Below are 18,189 nucleotides of genomic sequence, written 5' to 3'. Positions count from 1 at the left end.
GAGCGGACGCGATGGCCAGGGAGTCGGCATCTGGTCCGGGCAGTAAAATCCGACGGCGAAAGGAATGTACAAGAACGTAAATGAGTCGTGGCGTGCGGCGCAATCGATGATGGGTCATTCGTCGTTAGAGGTTGCCCGCCGCAACTGGATTGTTTCAGGGCCGCATTCCCATATGCCGGCAAAAGAAGGTCCGGTCGGGCTGCGCCGTTCTAATCATGGATTGATGCATAGCCCGAGGTGAGACACTGGGGAAGCCCCGCTATATCACTGGTTGCCAGCTGGATTCGGAAGGCGGATCGTAGGTAAATCGGAGCATCCTTGCGGGGCCACCTGGCGATGAGATCATCGCAACGCTCAAACAGCATCACAACAGATCGACCAAAATCCCAGAGAGCCAGGTGGCACAGCGCACGGCCTGAAGAACATGGGGTTCAGTATTTGCAAAATATACTGGGTCACGCTATGTAGCTACCTAGTACAGTAACTAGGTGGCTCTACCTAGGATACCCGCTGGTGAGCTCGATCAAGGGTCTGTCATGGGTAATGGCCCAGTGGTGAGGTGAGTGAGATCAGGCGAAGAAAATATTTGAGTGGACGCCGACGCCAGGATATCCTTCGCTTCGCCAACAAATTGGACCGCAAGCCGCATGCTCGTAACTTATTTATTCCGCAAATCATACATTCCCCAAAAGCGTCTTAACGATGGCCATTAGTAGCGGCGACCGGCGCGGGAGGGGGTCGTTCGGGCCCGTACGGCTGGGGCTGGGGCTGCTGGTGCAGCTCGTCCTCGGTCTCGTCGTCGTACTCGTCGGCATCGTCACTAACCTCCTCGTCTTCGCCTTCGTCGTACTCATCGTCCTCATACTCGCTCTCGTCTCCGTCCAGATCTCCCTCCACATACCCGTTATCGACCGTGCCCGTCAACCCCGGCGGGATGCCCCGACCCTGCTGCTGCATCTGCTTGATGATGCCGTTGAGCTTCTCGAGCTTCTTCTTCAGCTCGTCGATCTCGCCCAGGTTCTTATTCCGTTCTTCCGCCATTTTGAGGATGTTGCCGTTGACCTGGTCGTGCTTCCGCTTGAGGTTCTCGTTCTCGCGCTCGAGTCGTTTTGTCTTCTTAGACATGTCCTCCATCTCTTTTCGGAACGTCATGAATAGGTCGTTGCTGTTGTTGAGCGTATCCTCGACCTGTGCCCGCGCGTCAGTCTGCGCGCTCGGCTGGCGGCGGCGGACAGGACAGACCTGTTTGAACTTGTCCACATAGACGTTGAGCTGTTGCCTCAGTTCCGTCTCTGTCTTGGAGAACGTCTGCACCTGCGCGTTGAGTTGCCTCGACCGCCCAAGTTCCGCCTCATAATTCTTCTTCTCCCGCTCGTACCTCGCCAGGTTGTACTGAACCTCGAGTTCCTTGGTGCGCATCTGCGAGTGGAAATGCAGCTCCCGGAGCTCGTACTGGTCGATGAAGGATTTGAAGCGCTGACAGAACCTAGGAACCGTGAGCTGTGAGTCAGGGGAGCACACAGGGCCGACGTACAGCTCCTCCATCTCCATGTCCACCACCTGCTTGCGCGGATTGTCCTTTTCCTCCTGATAGTCGTCCATCCGCCTAAGAATGCCCGAATATCTTTCGTCCCAGGTATTCTGGCTTCGCACCTGAGTGTCGGAAAGAGTCTTGTTCTCGTTCTGCCCGAGCCATTCCATCAGCACACCGGCTTCCAACAACCAACCCTCCGGCAGGGGAGCGCACCTTTAACTTGTTATTCTCCCTTTGAAGCTCGCGGCAGAGCTTCTCCAGCTTCTCCTTGAGAGACACGGTCTTGTTAAGTTCGTTCCTGCTGGTGTCCTTGTCTTTTTGCAACTGGTCCCCTCGTTTTTTGTTTTTGATACTCTCGCGCTCGTGTCGTTTCATATCCGAGAGAAGATCGGAACATCGCTTCGTTAGGTGATCGATTTTTTGGAGCTCGCTCATTTTCGCCGTCTGGCTGTGCAGCTCCCGATTCGCCTTTTTAACCTCCCGCTCTGCCACTAGTCAGTTGTCAAATCCCAAAGTGAGCCCCCTCCCCGCGTCATTCTACCATCAATGCTCCATGAGAGCATTACGTCGGCAACAACTTCCCCGCCTCATAACCCCACCCAAGACGAGGGGTCAAAAAGAAAGCAGCTCAAGGCCCTTTTAACCCAGCAGCTGCAGTAAAAATAGGGACCTGTACCCACCGATATCAGCCTCCTGGTCTTTTTCGCCGGCGGCATCGTGCTCGAGCTGAGAAATTCTTTGCGCAATGAGCTTGGACGCTTCGTTCGGCTCGGGTGTCTTTTTCTGCCTCCCCTTCTTTCCAGGGACAACGGCAGGCGGTGCCGGAGCGGGTCGGTTGTCATGGCCGGGAACATTATGCCTAGTCGCATGGGCAGGGTCGGACGGCGGTGGTTGATTCGGGGTTCCAGTCGCCACGGGGGTCGCGGGTCGGGGTACCACAGTTGCTGAAGCCATCGTGGGGTTGGCCAAGGACATTGATAGCTGCCTGTGCGAGGCCTAATATACAAAGTAACAAGTGGTGAGTAAAAGAACCGTTGTCGTGGGGAAATCCGGTATCCCATACGCTATTTAACCTTGGTAGTGGCGATGTAGCCTGGGCGCGGGGGACAGCGACCGAGCGTCCTCCTCCTCGTAACTGCCAGTCGCTCTGAGAGTCCCGACGTCGTCTACAGACGAAAGGACCCTGATGAAAGCACTGCGGACGGATTATTCAATCAGACGACAGCGGGGGGCGTCATGTGTCCCTCAGGTACCTAGTGATGCACACTCGGGACGGAATGCAGGCTATGGATGCTCCGCTGCGAAGGGGAACGTGTGTGGGTTATAGTTAACCAAAACCCTCAGCGCGTTAGTTACAATACTGCGCCGTCTGCAGTTGAGCAGGGGTCCCGAGAGTAGAGGAGAATGAGTGTTAGGGTCGCACTAGGTAGGTGCTGGTGGTTGAGCAGGCGAGCAACTGCAGAGATTGCTCCTGCGTCTCCAGAATGTCGTCGCAATTGCATTAGCCTCGTCCAGCCCTGGGGAAACCTGGAACCGCTGCTAAAACTCAGGTGTGGAGCAGTACCAATTCATGCCGTGGCAGAGCGTGGACAAGACAATCGGTGCATTCACCCGCGGCGACTCACAGCACTCGGCCCTGCCCCTTCCATCGAGTCGGGTTTGTCCTCGGTGGGGGAAGTGGCGGGCAAAACTCTTGCTTGGCAGATATGACGGTACCTCCAGACTAGTTCCAAATGCGGCAATCTGTGACGTGCTGCGTGGTGCTTCGATAACACCCCTCTGCCGCTCCACTTTCCGACCAAGCCGAGCCCAATTTCGGCTTCGGTCGCTTTCCGCTCCACTTCCAAAAGTATCCGGATTTCGACAAGCTGTATCAAGACAAGCTATCACAGGTCCTATGCCAACCTAGCCGTCGCCAAACCGACCCGACCCAGCGACGAGTTCCCCTTCGCTACCCCCGGCCGGCCCTCTCAAGATGTTTCGTAGCACGGCTACACGCGCCGCAAGAGCTGCGACCGACCTCTCCCAGCTTCCGAAGACCGGCGAGAAACTCCATGGTTTCACCCTTCTCCGAACGAAGCATGTCCCCGAGCTCGAGTTGACGGCGCTGCACCTGCGGCACGACAAGACAGGCGCCGAACATCTCCACATCGCTCGCGACGATAGCAACAATGTCTTCTCTATTGGGTTCAAGACTAACCCCCCAGATGATACCGGCATCCCACATATCCTGGAGCATACCACGCTCTGTGGAAGTGAGAAGTTCGTGCTTGCTCGAGTCCCGGCCTTTGTACATTTTTAACACCCTGCAGGTACCCAATCCGGGATCCCTTTTTCAAGATGCTGCCGCGTACCCTGTCCAACTTCATGAACGCCTTTACCGCCTCGGACCACACCTTCTACCCGTTCGCCACCACCAATGCCCAGGATTTCAAAAATTTAATGTCCGTATACCTCGATGCGACCCTCAAACCCTTGTTGAAAGAGTCGGACTTTACCCAGGAGGGATGGCGGATTGGCCCCGAGAACCCCCAGGCTCTTGCCGCTGGCGGCGAAGTGAAACCGGAGGATCGGAAGCTCGTTTTCAAGGGTGTCGTGTACAACGAGATGAAGGGTCAGATGTCGGACGCTGGCTATCTGTATTATATCAGATTTCAAGACCACATCTTCCCCGACATCAACAACTCGGGCGGCGACCCCCAGAAGATCACCGACCTAACCTACGAGCAGCTCAAGCAGTTCCATGCCGAGCACTACCACCCGAGCAACGCCAAGGTTTTCACATACGGCGACATGCCGCTGGCAGACCATTTGAAGGAAATTGACGCCCAGCTTGGCGTCTTCGAACGGATCAAGGGTGATATGGCGATACACCGCCCCATTGATCTCAGCAACGGCCCGCAGGAAGTGCGGTTGCAGGGCCCCATCGACCCCCTAGTCGACTTGAACAAGCAGGTGAAGACATCTGTGTCTTGGGTTCTAGGCGATACTTCCGACGTTGTCGAATCATTCTCTCTGGCGTTGATCTCCGCCCTGCTGACGGATGGCTACGGTTCACCCTTGTATAAGGGTCTCATTGAGACCGGCCTTGGCACCGATTGGAGTCCTAATTCAGGTCACGACAGCTCAGGTAAGGTCGGGATATTCTCAATCGGCTTGACAGGCGTGGCAGAGGCAGATGTGTCCAAGTTGAAACCCGCCATCCAAGACATTCTCCGCGGCGTGAGGGAGAAGGGCTTTGATCGATCCAAGATCGACGGCTATCTGCATCAGCTCGAACTGGGCCTCAAGCACAAGACGGCCAACTTCGGCATGTCTTTGTTGCACCGGCTGAAGCCGAAGTGGTTCACGGGGGTCGATCCATTTGACTCACTTGCCTGGAACGACACGCTTGCTGCGTTTGAGGCCGAGTATGCCAAGAAAGGCTATCTCGAGGGGTTGATGGAGAAGTACTTGATGAACGACAACACGTTGACGTTCACCATGGCCCCAGCCGCCGAGTTCGTGCAGGAACTTGCCAAGGAGGAGGAAGCCCGCCTCAAAGCCAAGATTTCTAAGGCTGTCGAGACTGCAGGCGGCGAGGAGCAGGCTCAGGCCGCTCTGGAAACGCGGGAATTGGCGCTCTTGGCCGAGCAGGGCAAATCGAATACTGAAGATCTGAGCTGCCTACCAAGCGTTCATGTCCAAGATATTCCGCGCCAGAAAGAGCCTATCGTTTTGCGAAACGAGACCGTGGGCGAGGTCAAGCTCCAGTTGCGCGAGGCGCCAACCAATGGCCTGACTTACTTCCGGGCGATCAACACGCTAGAGAACCTTCCCGATGAACTGCGCTCTCTCATTCCGCTCTTCACCGATGCCATTATGCGCCTCGGCACCAAGGACATGACCATGGAGCAGCTCGAGGACCTCATCAAGCTCAAGACTGGCGGCGTGTCAGTCGGTTACCACTCGGCATCGCAGCCGACAGATTACACGCAAGCAAAGGAGGGTCTTGTTTTCTCCGGGATGGCTCTGGATCGCAACGTTCCAGTCATGTTTGACCTCCTGCGCAAACTGATCCTCGACACAAATTTCGATAGCCCAGAGGCTGCCCAGCAGATCCGGCAGCTTCTGCAGGCCGCCTCGGACGGCGTCGTAAATGATATTGCCTCATCGGGGCATGCTTATGCTCGAAGGGCCGCTGAAGCCGGCCTGACGTGGGACGCCTTCGTCAGGGAGCAGGTCAACGGCTTATCACAAGTGAAGCTGGTGACAAGCCTGGCAAACCGGCCGGAGTCTGACAAGCTAGAAGATGTGATCGGAAAGCTGAAGCTGATTCAGCAGTTCGCCTTCGCCGGCACCATGCGGGCTTCCATCACATGCGATAGCGAGAGCACCGCCAACAACACAGGCGCCCTTTCAAGCTTCCTGGGCTCGCTCCCGTCCCATAAGGTCAACTTCCCAGCACGCCAAAACCGGGACTTCGCCAGGAACATCAAATCGTTCTACCCCTTGCCCTACCAGGTCTACTATGGCGCGCTTGCCTTGCCAACCGTTTCTTACACGTCGCCTGACAATGCCCCTCTCCAGGTCCTGTCCTCTCTCCTGACTCACAAGCACCTGCATCACGAGATCCGCGAGAAGGGCGGGGCGTATGGTGGGGGCGCATACTCGCGGGCGATCGACGGCATTTTTGGCTTTTACTCGTACCGCGACCCGAACCCGCTCAACACTATCAAGATCATGCGGAACGCCGGCCAGTGGGCCGTTGACAAGAAGTGGTCGGACCGTGATCTTGAAGACGCCAAGATCTCGATTTTCCAAGGAGTTGATGCCCCCAAAGCTGTTAACCAAGAGGGCATGAGCACCTTCGTCTACGGCATCACCGAAGAGATGAAGCAAGCTCGCCGTGAGCAACTCCTCGATGTCACCAAGGACCAGGTCCGCGACGTCGCCCAGAAGTATATTGTCAACGCATTGAGCAAAGAGTCGGAACGCCTCGTCTTCTTGGGCGAGAAGCGCGACTTTGTCGACAAGTCCTGGACCATCAACGAGATGGACATCAACGGATCTGCCTAGAAGTGGATGTATTCTTAAAAACATGTACAACATTAACTGATGATACCCTTCTCTAACCTCGCAGGCTCCCCGCCCGTTCAAATCACGCTTCACCAGTGCTGCCACAGTCGCAAAGCCTTCTGCCCCTCCATGCCCAACAACGATTTATCCACTACCGTGCTACCTCGGTAGCTTCCCCGTAGCAGCGTCCAGATACGATACGTCTCACTGCTTCAGTCGATAGCTTTGAGACCACAACATGGCGCGAGATCAAGATCACAGGCACCGGTCTAGCATCGGCCTGGGCTCGTTCTCTCAGAACCGCTCTCCACAGCTTTGGACTCGCGGACTAAAGAACAGAGTACATGCTGTGATTGTTGATCCTCTATTTTCACATGTGACTTGCGGTTGGCGATTGGATATCTTGCCGCCCCTGCTTACATCATGTAGGTACGGTCCAGATCCGACTGGCTCTCAATCAGCTTTGCAGTGCTGGGAACAATGGTGGCCAATCCCCATTGAGTTCATGCCGGCAACCGGCGCAGGTACATGGAGGTGTCAAAACCTCGATGCTGAGTTTTCATCGGCGGCCAGGGTGGCGACAAGACAAGCCGTCGCGAAGCTTCGAGGTGCATCGACCCTCTCTCGACCCAGCTGACGGATGGGATGTTGAGCGATTTCCGCCCTCCCTTCAGGTCCCACGACGAGAAGTGCGAAATGGAGTCAGCGGCAGCTAGGTAGCCATGGCATGCAGCTTCGACGCAGGACCCCGGGCATCCTGAATGCGCACCATCATGCAGTGCTTCGTCAGGGCCGCGACTCATGCCAGTTGTCGGTCACTCTCCGATGGTGTAATTTGTTAGGGCACACTGCTTTTATCACACCTCGGGCACGAATAGGGAAACAGGCTAATGTTGAGGACGGCGTCGGTGCGCGATTTTTTTATGACTGACGCGGTGTCGCTGGCTATCGAAATATCGGTGGTTTTGCTGCCGCGGCCGCGCGACCCGCTCACCGTCCCCCTCCCTCCTCTTCCTCGGTCGGGTAGGATCGAGATGTCTAGCGGTGTCTAGCGGGGAAGGGCAAGACCCGCATTCCGTTTTTTTTTTCCTCTGCCGCTGACCGCAAGTTGCGGCTTGAAACTGCCATGGCTCGCATGGCTCGCATGGCTCGCATGGCCACCAACAGACAGGTACCTTCAGAGACTGCGATTCGTGTCCTTGAAGGAACAGAGGGGTGGGCGGCCTCTCTACAAGCCACTCCGGGTCCTTGCCGTTATCGACCCGTTGCCGACCCCGTTACCTGGCCCCGCGATGTCTACAACGCCGTTGGCCCACAACAAGTAACCGCAGGCGGCTCTGACAGGTCGGTGTGATCTCGAATTTGAAATTTTGGGTGTTAAACCTTATGTGCTACAGAGTTCCACTCGCCATAGAGAGAGAGTAAAAATGCAAGTAAAAAAACATTAGCTTATCACGGCCTTGGACCTTTCGCATCCCAATCCATTGGCTCATCGCGATGTGATGGTCATCCTCGTGTTGATGGAAGTACCCTTCATCATGGTGGCCCCGCCTTATCCCCGTTCACAAGCTTGGTGTGGAGCCTTTTTTTTGTGCACTGGCCATGGAAATCAAGGAAAAAATTGAGCAGAACCCTCTGATCCCCACACTGATTGCACACCCATTGCACGCCCCTCAATTAATAAGAAGCTCCGACCCAGCTTCCAAACTTTCACCTTTCCACTCACAACGGTTTTCCGACATTTTGTCTCGCATCGTCTCTCCAGCCTCCCTCTCTCCATCGATTTCCGCCTATTTCGAATCCCGAAACAATTGCGATTCTCATACTCTGCTTCTTGTGTAAGTTCGACATCGATTTAAGCATTTCTTTGGTCAAGGTCTCGCAAGGAGCGCCACACGAGGTACAACCCAGAGGGTCGGAATCGGCTACACAACGTCGCGTGCCTCTCTCTCCCCGGATCTTCTGACCTCACCCCCGTCACGTGTTGGAGAGGGGCCTTGTTCTTCAACAAAACGAGTCTATGCAGTACAATAGCGCATTGTTCAGAATGCTGACGTGGGTTGTTCACAGGATCGGCTCTTGCTCCGTCACACCTCGACTGCCTTTGGTCTCCACAAAGGCACCTGCTCGACTACGGCTTTCTTGGCCGTAGCCGTTACCTCGGACGAAGATTTCAGCCTCCAAAAAACCTTCCATATCATCAACGTACTACCACCGCCTGCTGAGGACGCCTAAGGAACTCGAGATTTCCTTGTTCGACTTCCTTTGCCACCAGAACCCCGAGTTCGACTCCCCCAACCAGCTGCCGCATAGGACGAGTTGTGCGGTTCTTCCTCTAACCGGGGAAGAGTCGACGAAGTCTCGTCAGACCGACCAGGGAACCGTCTGCTTCCGCTTTCGACCTCCCTAAAACCTGCTTGAGCACCCGTGCTATAAATCTCGCTCCTGTCTTCCCACAGACTCGATTTCGCGCTCTAGCCTACCACAGCCAACGCGAACCAGACAACCAGTCTCCACCCGCTAAACACACCACACACACCTTCGATACATCGTTCACTCGCGAAATCGAGGGATATGGTTATGCCAACGCTCATCACCGATCGATTTACACCACTTGATTATACGGACTTGACGAATAATCATGTGTTTATGAAGAGCTACAACAATGGCGTCTTTGGATACAACCAGCATGGCCACCCCGGCCATCATGATGACGGGGACAGGCTCAACTCAGCCAAGCAGCTGATTGGCGACGCGCTTCGGGAGCGCGTCGAAAACGTTGATCACGAATTTTGCGAACCCGGCGAGGAGGACACCTTTTTCGTGGCCGACCTCGGTGAGGTTTATCGCCAGCATCTGCGCTGGAAACTGAACTTGCCGCGGGTCAGGCCGTTCTATGGTACGACCCACCCGTTTCCCTGAACTTGATCCTGACTTCCGTACTAACTATTCACAGCCGTCAAGTGCAACCCCGACACGAGACTCCTGGAGCTGCTATCCGCCCTCGGCACCGGTTTCGACTGCGCCTCCAAGTCCGAAATCGAACAGGTCCTAAACCTGGGCGTTGACCCCTCTCGCATTATCTATGCCCAGCCCTGCAAAACCAACTCGTATGTGCGCTATGTCGCCCAGAAAGGCGTGCGCCAGATGACCTTCGACAACGCCGACGAGCTTCACAAGATCGCCCGTTTATATCCCGATGCGGAGCTCTTCCTACGGATCCTCACCGACGACTCTTCCTCGCTGTGCCGTCTCAGCCTCAAGTTCGGAGCTTCGCTCGATTCCACCGACAGCCTCCTGGCTCTGGCAAGCGAACTAGGACTCAATGTTGTGGGCGTCAGCTTCCACGTCGGCTCGGGCGCCTCTGATCCCGGTGCATTCTTGAAGGCCGTTCGGGATGCCCACGAGGTTTTCCAGCAGGCTGCTTCTCACGGATTCTCGCTCCGGACTCTGGACGTGGGTGGTGGTTTCTGCAGCGACAACACCTTTGAACAGATGGCCGGTGTGCTCCGTGCCGCTCTCGACGAGTACTTCCCCGCTCACTTGGGGATCAGCCTCATTGCGGAGCCCGGTCGCTACTACGCCTCCACGGCCTTTACCCTGGCCTGCAACGTCATTGCCCGCCGTACCATTGAGGACGTGTCGGCCGCCAGCTACATGGTGTACGTCAACGACGGTTTGTACGGCAACTTCAGCAGCATCATGTTCGACCACCAGCACCCCATCGCCAAGGTGCTGCGCTCTGGTGGCCGCACCATGTACAACACCCCTGCCGCCGATGCCACTGACGACGGCATCGAATACAGCATCTGGGGCCCCACTTGCGATGGTATTGATCGCATCACCGAGAGCATCAGGTTCCCCCGGCTGCTGGATGTGGGCGACTGGCTGTACTTTGAGGACATGGGAGCCTATACCAAGTGCTCGGCCACCACGTTCAACGGGTTCACCAACAGCCATGACGTCATCTACGTGTGCAGCGAGCCGGGTGCGAAGGCTCTGCTCGGCCTTGATTGAAATGATCGTCTAAAGGCTTCGGAGGGTCCTTGGGGACCGATGTCGCGGTGCTTTCAATTCTTCCCGTTGCTTTAGAAAAATGGTGTTTGAGGCAGAGCCTTCGATTGAGAATAGATAGAAACGACGAATAGAGACATGTCTGTTCCTGGAATTGGTGCCTCCTGTAATATTGATCGATTATTGAAGACATTATCCATTCCCTGGTATGTTTTTGAGACAACCAAGCAACCTGAAAACCTGTGATACAATATTGGGGTATCTGTCAGGGGTGATCTCCTCGGTGTTGGTTACCTGACTTCATTGGAGGTCAGGGGTACAGTAACAATAATAATCATCTGTGGGTAACCAGTGTGACGAACACAAGAAGACCGGGTTCCACGACGGCGAATGACCGCATCGATTAAGTGGTTGGTCCCCCACGCCGAGCATCTCGGCCAGTCCCGCACCATCTAACGCCCCATTTGACCGCTAGGGCGTCTTCCCTTCCCTTTCCGGCACCGAGATGCATAAGTACTTGACGAAGAGTAGCCCCAGCACCTTCCATTCTCTTCTGTTATTTTGATTTTGCTGGTAGGGGTTAGCTTTCATGACTTGCTTTTAAGTTGCTCCTTTCTTTTTTTTGTCTTGTCTTCGCTTTTGCTATGTCATTCCACCATTCCAGACGCTCCTTGGCCAGTTCTGGCATGATCTGACTTAGTTGTCCGTGATCCGCTCATCCGCTTCCTTCTTTGTACGACCGGACCAGAATGGGCTGAGCTGAACCCGGGATTGGGAAAGGACTAGAAACGCCGTGCCACACACTCACTCACCACACACCATTTAGTCTTCTGGTCGTGTGCGAGTTTCCGTTTGTGCGTGCGTGTGCGAGTCTCCCTATCTTGTGTGCCCCTCACCTGGCTCTCTCCTTTTGGGTGAAACTGTCTCGGCGCCCAATCCAATCATTTGTGTGTTTGTGCTTACCGAACTTCTACTACATACTTCCTTCATTCACTTCCTGCTTCCCTTCTTCGTTTGAGCAAACAGATCGATACCTTCTTTTAGTTTGATCGTCCGGGCTGTGTGCTGACCTGACGCGGCCCAACAACACCTTGCTCGGGTACTGTCCCCAGAGGAATAATTACATAGATACCTCCTACCATGCCAACCTGATCATCCATTGACTGGGAAGACGAAGCAAACGCAGTCAACACCACAATCGCCCAGCCATCAACCACCATCAAAAACCCAAGCAACCGGCATCTTCAAAATCCAGACGAGGTAAGGCCAGCGACTTGCAACGCAACCATGGTCCGCAACATCGTCATCCTCGCGGGCTCCTCCCACCCGGCCTTCGTCGACAAGGTCGCCAGTGTTCTTGGCGTCGCGCCCTCCAGCAGGGTGCTCACCAAGTTTGCGAGCGGCGAGACGCGGTGCGAGATCCGCGACTCAGTCCGGGGCAAGGATGTCTACATCGTGCAGAGTTTTGGGACAGGTAACGATGGCGACGGCAGCACCAATGGGGTGGACCAGGGACTGGAATCGGGGGAGGGCCAGCAGCCGACCGGGCAGAAACACACGGTCAACGACTACTTCATCGAGCTGTGCATCATGATCTCGGCCTGCAAGACGGGCAGCGCAAAGAGGGTCACCGCGGTGCTGCCGCTGTTCCCTTACTCGCGGCAGCCGGACCTGCCGTTCTCCAAGGTCGGCGCGCCGTTGGTTGGAATGCCGACGCCGCCGGCCCAGCAGCAGCAACAGCAGGGGAAGGGGGCGACGGTCCAGTACACGTTTGAGAGTGTCCCTGCTACGCCGGGGCCCAATATCCCTAGGACGGTGGGGCTGAGCACTGCTGGCGTTGATATGGTTGAGATGATGGGGTCTCTGCGGTCCAAGGGAGGGAGTGGGCGGGTTTCGCCGGCGCCGACGTCGGCACCGACATCAGCACCGCAACAGCAGCAACAGCAACAACTTAACAGCTACACCACGCATGACTACGAGAATCCGGCGTTGATGATGGCGTTACAGGCCAAGCCGGGACATAAGCAGTTCATGGCTCAGTCTGGGTCGCTGGTCGCGGACTTGTTGACGTGCGCCGGAGCTGACCGGATTCTTACCTGTGATCTCCACGAGAGTGCCTACCAGGGGTTCTTTGATATTCCCGGTATGTCTTCTCCCCCTACCCCACGAAGCTCACTCCTGAGGAGAATCCTGACTTACCTTCCAGTGGACAACCTCTACGCTCGACCTCTCCTGAAGCGCTACATCCAGCAAAACATCCCCAACTATCGCGACGCCGTTATCGTCAGCCCAGACGCGGGCGGTGCCAAACGCGCCACCGCCATCGCCGACAGCCTCGGGCTCGCCTTTGCGCTCATCCACAAGGGTGAGTATATTCACTTCCCTCCTCACCTCACGCCACACCGCACCATCATGCTAACAATAACATCTCTTCCCTCCCAGAACGCCGCCCCCCCAAAATCTCCCAAGCCCCCAAAGCCACCATGATGCTCGTCGGCAACGTCTCCTCTCGCGTATGCATCCTGATCGACGACCTGGCCGACACGGCCAACACCATCACGCGCGCGGCCAAGCTGCTCAAGCGCGAGGGCGCCGTGCGCGTCGTCGCCCTGCTCACCCACGGCGTGCTCAGCGGCGACGCCATCGCCCGCATCAACGCGTCTGCTCTCGATGCGGTCGTTGTTACCGATACGGTGCCGCAGGACCCGCGGAGGAGGAAGATGTGTCCGAAGCTGGAGGTGCTGGATGTTAGTGCGACGTTTGCGGAGGCGATTAGGAGGGTGCATCATGGGGAGAGTGTGAGTATGCTGTTTCAGTATGATTGAATTCATGGGTTGATGGATTGATGGATTGCTTGATTGAGGGGGGGGGGGTTGGTGTCGGTGTCGGTGTCAGTGTCGCGTGTGTGGTGGGGTTGGGGTTTGGGGTTTGGGGAACTTCTGTCAATGGGGTTTAGGGGATGTGGGGTGCGGGGTGCGATGGGCTTGGGGTCTGGACGGTACCTGTGGAGTTATGGGATAATGCCTGTGCTTGGCGCGCTCGGTACTCGCTTGGTAACCCTGGTCTTCTGTCCTGGGCATGGGTAAAAATTCCTTGGGATCGGGATTGGCACCGGCAGTGGCTTCTTGGGGGCGATGCTTGGGATGCTTGGGATGACAAGAAAAAGCTTGAGACGGGAAGATGAGGCTTGGTTGGGTTGTCATGATACCCCAAACTCAACAAAGGGAATTGTGTTTTTATTCGGGGTTGTACTTGTCGGAATGTCGAACGTTGTATCGAATCCTGACGAGTAAAATGAAAGATTGGCCAGAACAAGTGCGAGGCTGCGAGGGGTCCTTCGCAGGAACACAATGTCACATCATCGCCCGAACCGTTGACCGGCACGATCCAAGGCTCTCCCGGTTGAAAATAAGGTTGGCGATGGGCCGATTAACGGCGGCCGTTAGTTCTTCATCACCCTGTCTCGCTTGTTCTCGCCTGTCTCACTCGTCTAACCGAACCCATGTGATCTGTACTCATGGACACAAAACCATACCTATAAATTATCCTGTTCGTCTTTCCCTGGGGCGCGAGGCTCGGATTGTTGGAGAGGCCTGGAGCCTCGAAATCGCCAAGACGAAGGATTCCCACAGGATGGAGAAGAAACTGGGAAAAACAGACGGGGTTCCGGGGAAACGGCGGGGCCCCATGCTTTGGGATGACTGTTGATTCGTTGTATGGTTTCATTCATGGCATGTTGCCGACCAGAAGGAGCATCTTGGTGCGACGATCTGAGGGGAAGGATCTCTTCCAAGGCGGGTATGCTTGCCAGCCTTGGAAGGTGCGGTTAATCGGCACTCCAATTGTCAAGCACTGTCAAGCATCAGCATGCATCAGCAAGCATCCGCATGCACCTTCGAATCCATACCCAGCCATACCCAGCCAAACGCCCGCTCCGAATGCTCCATTGCCACGCGCTCAAGTCCGAGCCTTCTTAAGCTTTTAATGACCCGTCATTCCAGCCTCGATCATGTTCCGTCATCCTCCTCCTCCACCTCCACAATCTCGAGGCCCATAGGGTATTCCACGCCCAAGAAGAAGAAGAAGAAGAAGAAGAAGAAGAAGAAGCAGAGTAACAATGGCCAAAGACGCTACCGCGGCCGATCCCCCGGCCTCGCATGTCGAGAAGCCGGTGTCCTCTGAGGAGGCAGTGGTCTCTACGCAGGAAGACCCGAAGGCTACGGGCGGCCGTCGCAGCTCAGTCGCCCTCAATGTGATTGAGAATCCGCTCACTGTAGGTTCAAGTCCCCGGCCGTCCTCTCACCCCAGGCCATTCATTACCCATTGCCCGTGACACCAAACTGCAATTGTCCCTTCCCCGGTAGTACAGCCGCTTACAAAACCAAACAGCGCGTTTCTGCCGAGCAGGCGGTCGCTGACGCCAGGCGGTTCGCCGAGGAACATGGCATGGCCGAGCATGCCGATCTGTTCGGGCGTGGTGTCCTCGTCGCCCGTGACATGGATAACTTCCAAAACGTCCCCGGCCTCACCCCAGAGGAACTCGCAGCCCTGGAGTACGAGAGAGATCACAAATGGCACGGCCCCAGAATGCTCTGGTACGCCATCGGCTTGTGCGCCATGGGCGCCGCCACCCAAGGCTGGGATCAAACCGGTACCAACGGCGCCAACCTGACCTTTCCTAAGTCACTTGGCCTTGATGTTGTGAACTCGGCCACGGACCAGTGGATCCAGGGCCTCATCAACTCTATCATCTTCCTGACGGCTGGTCTCATGTAAGTTCCTCTTGCCCACTGCAAGACCTTTCCCAACAGAACAATGCGACTGACACCGTCACAACAGTGGTGCCTTTATCGTTGATCCTCTTAACAAATACTTCGGCCGACGTGGAGAAATCTTCATTACCGCTGTCTGTCTCACCCTTACCCCGATCGGATCTGCTTGCGCGCAGTCTTGGCAAGGTCTCTTTGCTGCCCGTTTCATCATGGGTATCGGTATTGGTGCAAAGAACGCTACGGTTCCCATCTATTCCGCTGAGATGGCTCCTGCCCGTATCCGAGGTGCTCTCGTGATGTTCTGGCAACTTTGGGTCGTTATCGGTAAGCTTCCTTGTTCATCACATCGGTTCTAGCTTCGTCTGAACGCATCTTTAACTTTTTTGATTAGGTATCTTTTTCGGTCTTCTTGCTAATATCGCCGTCCTGGGCGTCGACGACGATCTCGAGTGGCGCCTGCAGCTCGGCTCTGCCTTCATTCCCTCGTTGATCCTCGCCGTTGGCATCTTCTTTTGCCCCGAGTCCCCGCGTTGGCTCATGAAGCACGGCAAGCAGGCTGAGGCATTCAAGGCCATGTGTCGCCTTCGTGCTCACGATATCATCGGCGTCAGGGACTACTACTACTCCTGGGTCATCTATGAGGAGGAAGCCCGTCTGGCCGCCGGCTCCACCTACTTTACTCGTCTCTGGGACTGCTTTGCCGTTCCTAGGATCAGACGCTCCAACTACGGTGCCTCGACAGTCATGATTGCCCAGCAAATGTGTGGCATTAACAGTGTGTTTTTCCCTTTTCTGCCCCGGCTTCGCATGCAGACAGATCTGCTGACACTTCGCAGTCATCTCTTTCTACAGCTCCAGCATCTTCGAGAACGTCGGCTACTCTCCTCAAGACGCCCTTTACGCCTCTCTGGGCTATGGTGCCGTTCAGGTCTTGGCTACCATCCCCACACTATTCCTAATTGATACCAAGGGGCGCCGCACTCTGTGCATGATCGTAAACTCCCACTCCTTGGAACCCCCCCTGATACTGTAGTAGAGAGCTAACCGTTGCACTTCCCCACACCATTCAGACGTTCCCATTCATGTGTGTCTTTTTGCTTGCGGGCGGCCTCTCTCTGCTCAACCCCACGGACGACAGGGCAGCCAAACTCGGCCCCGTCGTTTTGTTTGTCTATCTCTTCACGATTGCCTACTCCCTGGGTGAAGGACCGGTTGCTTTCCAGTATTCTGCCGAGGTGTTCCCTACCATCCAGCGTGAGCAGGGCATGGCCTGGGCCGTGTGCATCAATAACACCTTCGGTAAGCTTATCCTGCTTCGATATCCATCAGTGCATTCTGCTAACCCTAATCTTCAACAGCTGGTGTCCTTGGCCTTACATTCCCTCGTATGCAAACTGTCATGACTCCCACGGGTGCTTGTAAGTTCCTCCTTGCTCTAGCGCTATGTCGTCGCCCGGTCGCTAACAATGATCGACAGTCGGGTTTTACGCTGCCCTGAATCTTATTGCCTGGTTCATGATCTTCTGCTTTGTCCGAGAAACCAAGCAGCTTACGCTAGAAGAAATCGACCGTAAGTCAACTACATTCCGCCCACTGTTTTATCTTGGCGACAAAATTTTGATGCTAACTCTCTCGACAGAGGTCTTCTCCGTCCCAACCAGCCAGTTCATTAGCCATGAGCTCAAGGTTTCGGTCCCTTACTTCTTCAAGCGACACATCTTCCGCCAGGATATTCCCAAGCCCCCTCCGCTCATGGAGAAGGCCGGCATCAGCACCGGGCCCGGCTCGGCCTAAGGATCTGGGGAAACGCTCAATGTTGGACATGCATCTGCGTGGTATGTTGGTTGGTTGGTTCGGATTGGCTGCCACTCAGGAGCTTGCATTCCTATTGCACTCAGGAGCTCCACCTCCTGGATTTGTATTTAATAAGGGTCTCTTCTGCTTTTCATTCGGGCGCCTGGCTTTCTTTTAGATACCCTCCAGGCTCTCTCGCACCGTCGAAATGCACCTTCTTCCCCGCCATCATTGATGACATGGCGGCAAGCCATGCTTGCGCATTCTACTCCTTTGCTATGACCGAGCATCCGATTGCCCATTGTTGTGTCGAGTGGCTCCCTCGTCTTTCCACTTGTCGTTGGTTCGAGACTATATAATTGCGGTTCTCCTTTTGAGACAGGGAGTACAGCAACACTAAATCGAGGATAGGGGCACCGTGCCAAGGGTCAACAAATACCCCTTTTCCTGCAAAGAAAAAGGGACAATAAAAACAATGCCGTGCTTGCAAAACCAGGCGAAGTAAGCCCATTCTCGTGCCCCGACGTCATTGGTTTCTTTATAGAATGGCCAGCCGCACCAACGTCATGAGGGGCGATGAACTCCGGCTTCGGCACGCTCCATGTGGATTTAGTAGTACGAATAGATGGGGCCTTTAATCATGTGGCCGGGGCTGGAACAAGCATTCTGGACTCGGGTGCTGGCTTTTTGTCCTCCTTCTGAATCGTATGTAGACAACCAACAAACAACATGAGCGCCCGAATCCCTCAACAGTGTAGTTTGTTGCGAAGAATCACGACATGGATGAACTAGGCGAACCCCCACCTGCCTGTCGTAAGGGAGGAATAGCTACGTGCCCGTGCAATCCACTCGACGTCTTTACCGTCTCAAAGTATGCCTCTTTTGGATTCGGTCGTGATGGTGTATGTCCTCGGAGGTGACCACGACCGATGTCACGACACCGTCATGCCACTGCATGTTTTGCATTTCTTACGCTGCCCGACATTCAACGGTAGGTACCTACATGTCATGCACGCA

General features: G+C 55.4%; 5 protein-coding genes across 5 annotated transcripts; 4 read left to right on the top strand and 1 right to left on the bottom strand.

Annotated features, from left to right (window-relative positions):
• Positions 1 to 696: 696 nt before the first annotated feature.
• Positions 697 to 2,488, bottom strand: F5144DRAFT_487096 (myosin-like coiled-coil protein-domain-containing protein; the record flags this gene model as incomplete). The annotated part of the gene is made up of 3 exons (XM_066785588.1): positions 697 to 1,683; positions 1,748 to 2,019; positions 2,215 to 2,488. The coding sequence occupies 3 exons, from the start codon at positions 2,486 to 2,488 to the stop codon at positions 697 to 699; spliced, it is 1,533 nt and encodes a 510-aa protein (XP_066645153.1).
• Positions 2,489 to 3,350: 862 nt separating this feature from the next.
• F5144DRAFT_198816 (Metalloenzyme, LuxS/M16 peptidase-like protein) lies at positions 3,351 to 6,711 on the top strand. Its single transcript, XM_066782885.1, has 2 exons — positions 3,351 to 3,796; positions 3,847 to 6,711. The coding sequence occupies exons 1-2, from the start codon at positions 3,510 to 3,512 to the stop codon at positions 6,590 to 6,592; spliced, it is 3,033 nt and encodes a 1,010-aa protein (XP_066645152.1). The 5' UTR covers positions 3,351 to 3,509; the 3' UTR covers positions 6,593 to 6,711.
• Positions 6,712 to 8,809: 2,098 nt separating this feature from the next.
• Positions 8,810 to 10,753, top strand: F5144DRAFT_198732 (pyridoxal-dependent decarboxylase). The gene is made up of 2 exons (XM_066782884.1): positions 8,810 to 9,491; positions 9,549 to 10,753. The coding sequence occupies exons 1-2, from the start codon at positions 9,167 to 9,169 to the stop codon at positions 10,607 to 10,609; spliced, it is 1,386 nt and encodes a 461-aa protein (XP_066645151.1). The 5' UTR covers positions 8,810 to 9,166; the 3' UTR covers positions 10,610 to 10,753.
• A 792-nt stretch (positions 10,754 to 11,545) lies between these two features.
• On the top strand, positions 11,546 to 13,609 carry F5144DRAFT_198697 (phosphoribosyltransferase-like protein). The gene is made up of 3 exons (XM_066782883.1): positions 11,546 to 12,749; positions 12,813 to 12,971; positions 13,049 to 13,609. Exons 1-3 carry the CDS (start codon positions 11,894 to 11,896, stop codon positions 13,429 to 13,431), a joined length of 1,398 nt encoding a protein of 465 aa, XP_066645150.1. The 5' UTR covers positions 11,546 to 11,893; the 3' UTR covers positions 13,432 to 13,609.
• Positions 13,610 to 14,723: 1,114 nt separating this feature from the next.
• Positions 14,724 to 17,172, top strand: F5144DRAFT_486338 (uncharacterized protein; the record flags this gene model as incomplete). The annotated part of the gene is made up of 9 exons (XM_066785544.1): positions 14,724 to 14,879; positions 14,996 to 15,378; positions 15,446 to 15,702; positions 15,770 to 16,153; positions 16,215 to 16,372; positions 16,614 to 16,632; positions 16,737 to 16,796; positions 16,856 to 16,948; positions 17,018 to 17,172. 9 exons carry the CDS (start codon positions 14,724 to 14,726, stop codon positions 17,170 to 17,172), a joined length of 1,665 nt encoding a protein of 554 aa, XP_066645149.1.
• Positions 17,173 to 18,189: the final 1,017 nt, after the last annotated feature.

Source organism: Chaetomium tenue (assembly GCF_020726465.1).
Source record: "Chaetomium tenue strain MPI-SDFR-AT-0079 chromosome Unknown F5144scaffold_3, whole genome shotgun sequence".
NCBI classification, from domain to species: Eukaryota; Fungi; Ascomycota; class Sordariomycetes; order Sordariales; family Chaetomiaceae; genus Chaetomium; species Chaetomium tenue.
Note: the sequence above shows the minus strand (reverse complement) of the source record. Positions and strands in the feature narration are given on the sequence as shown.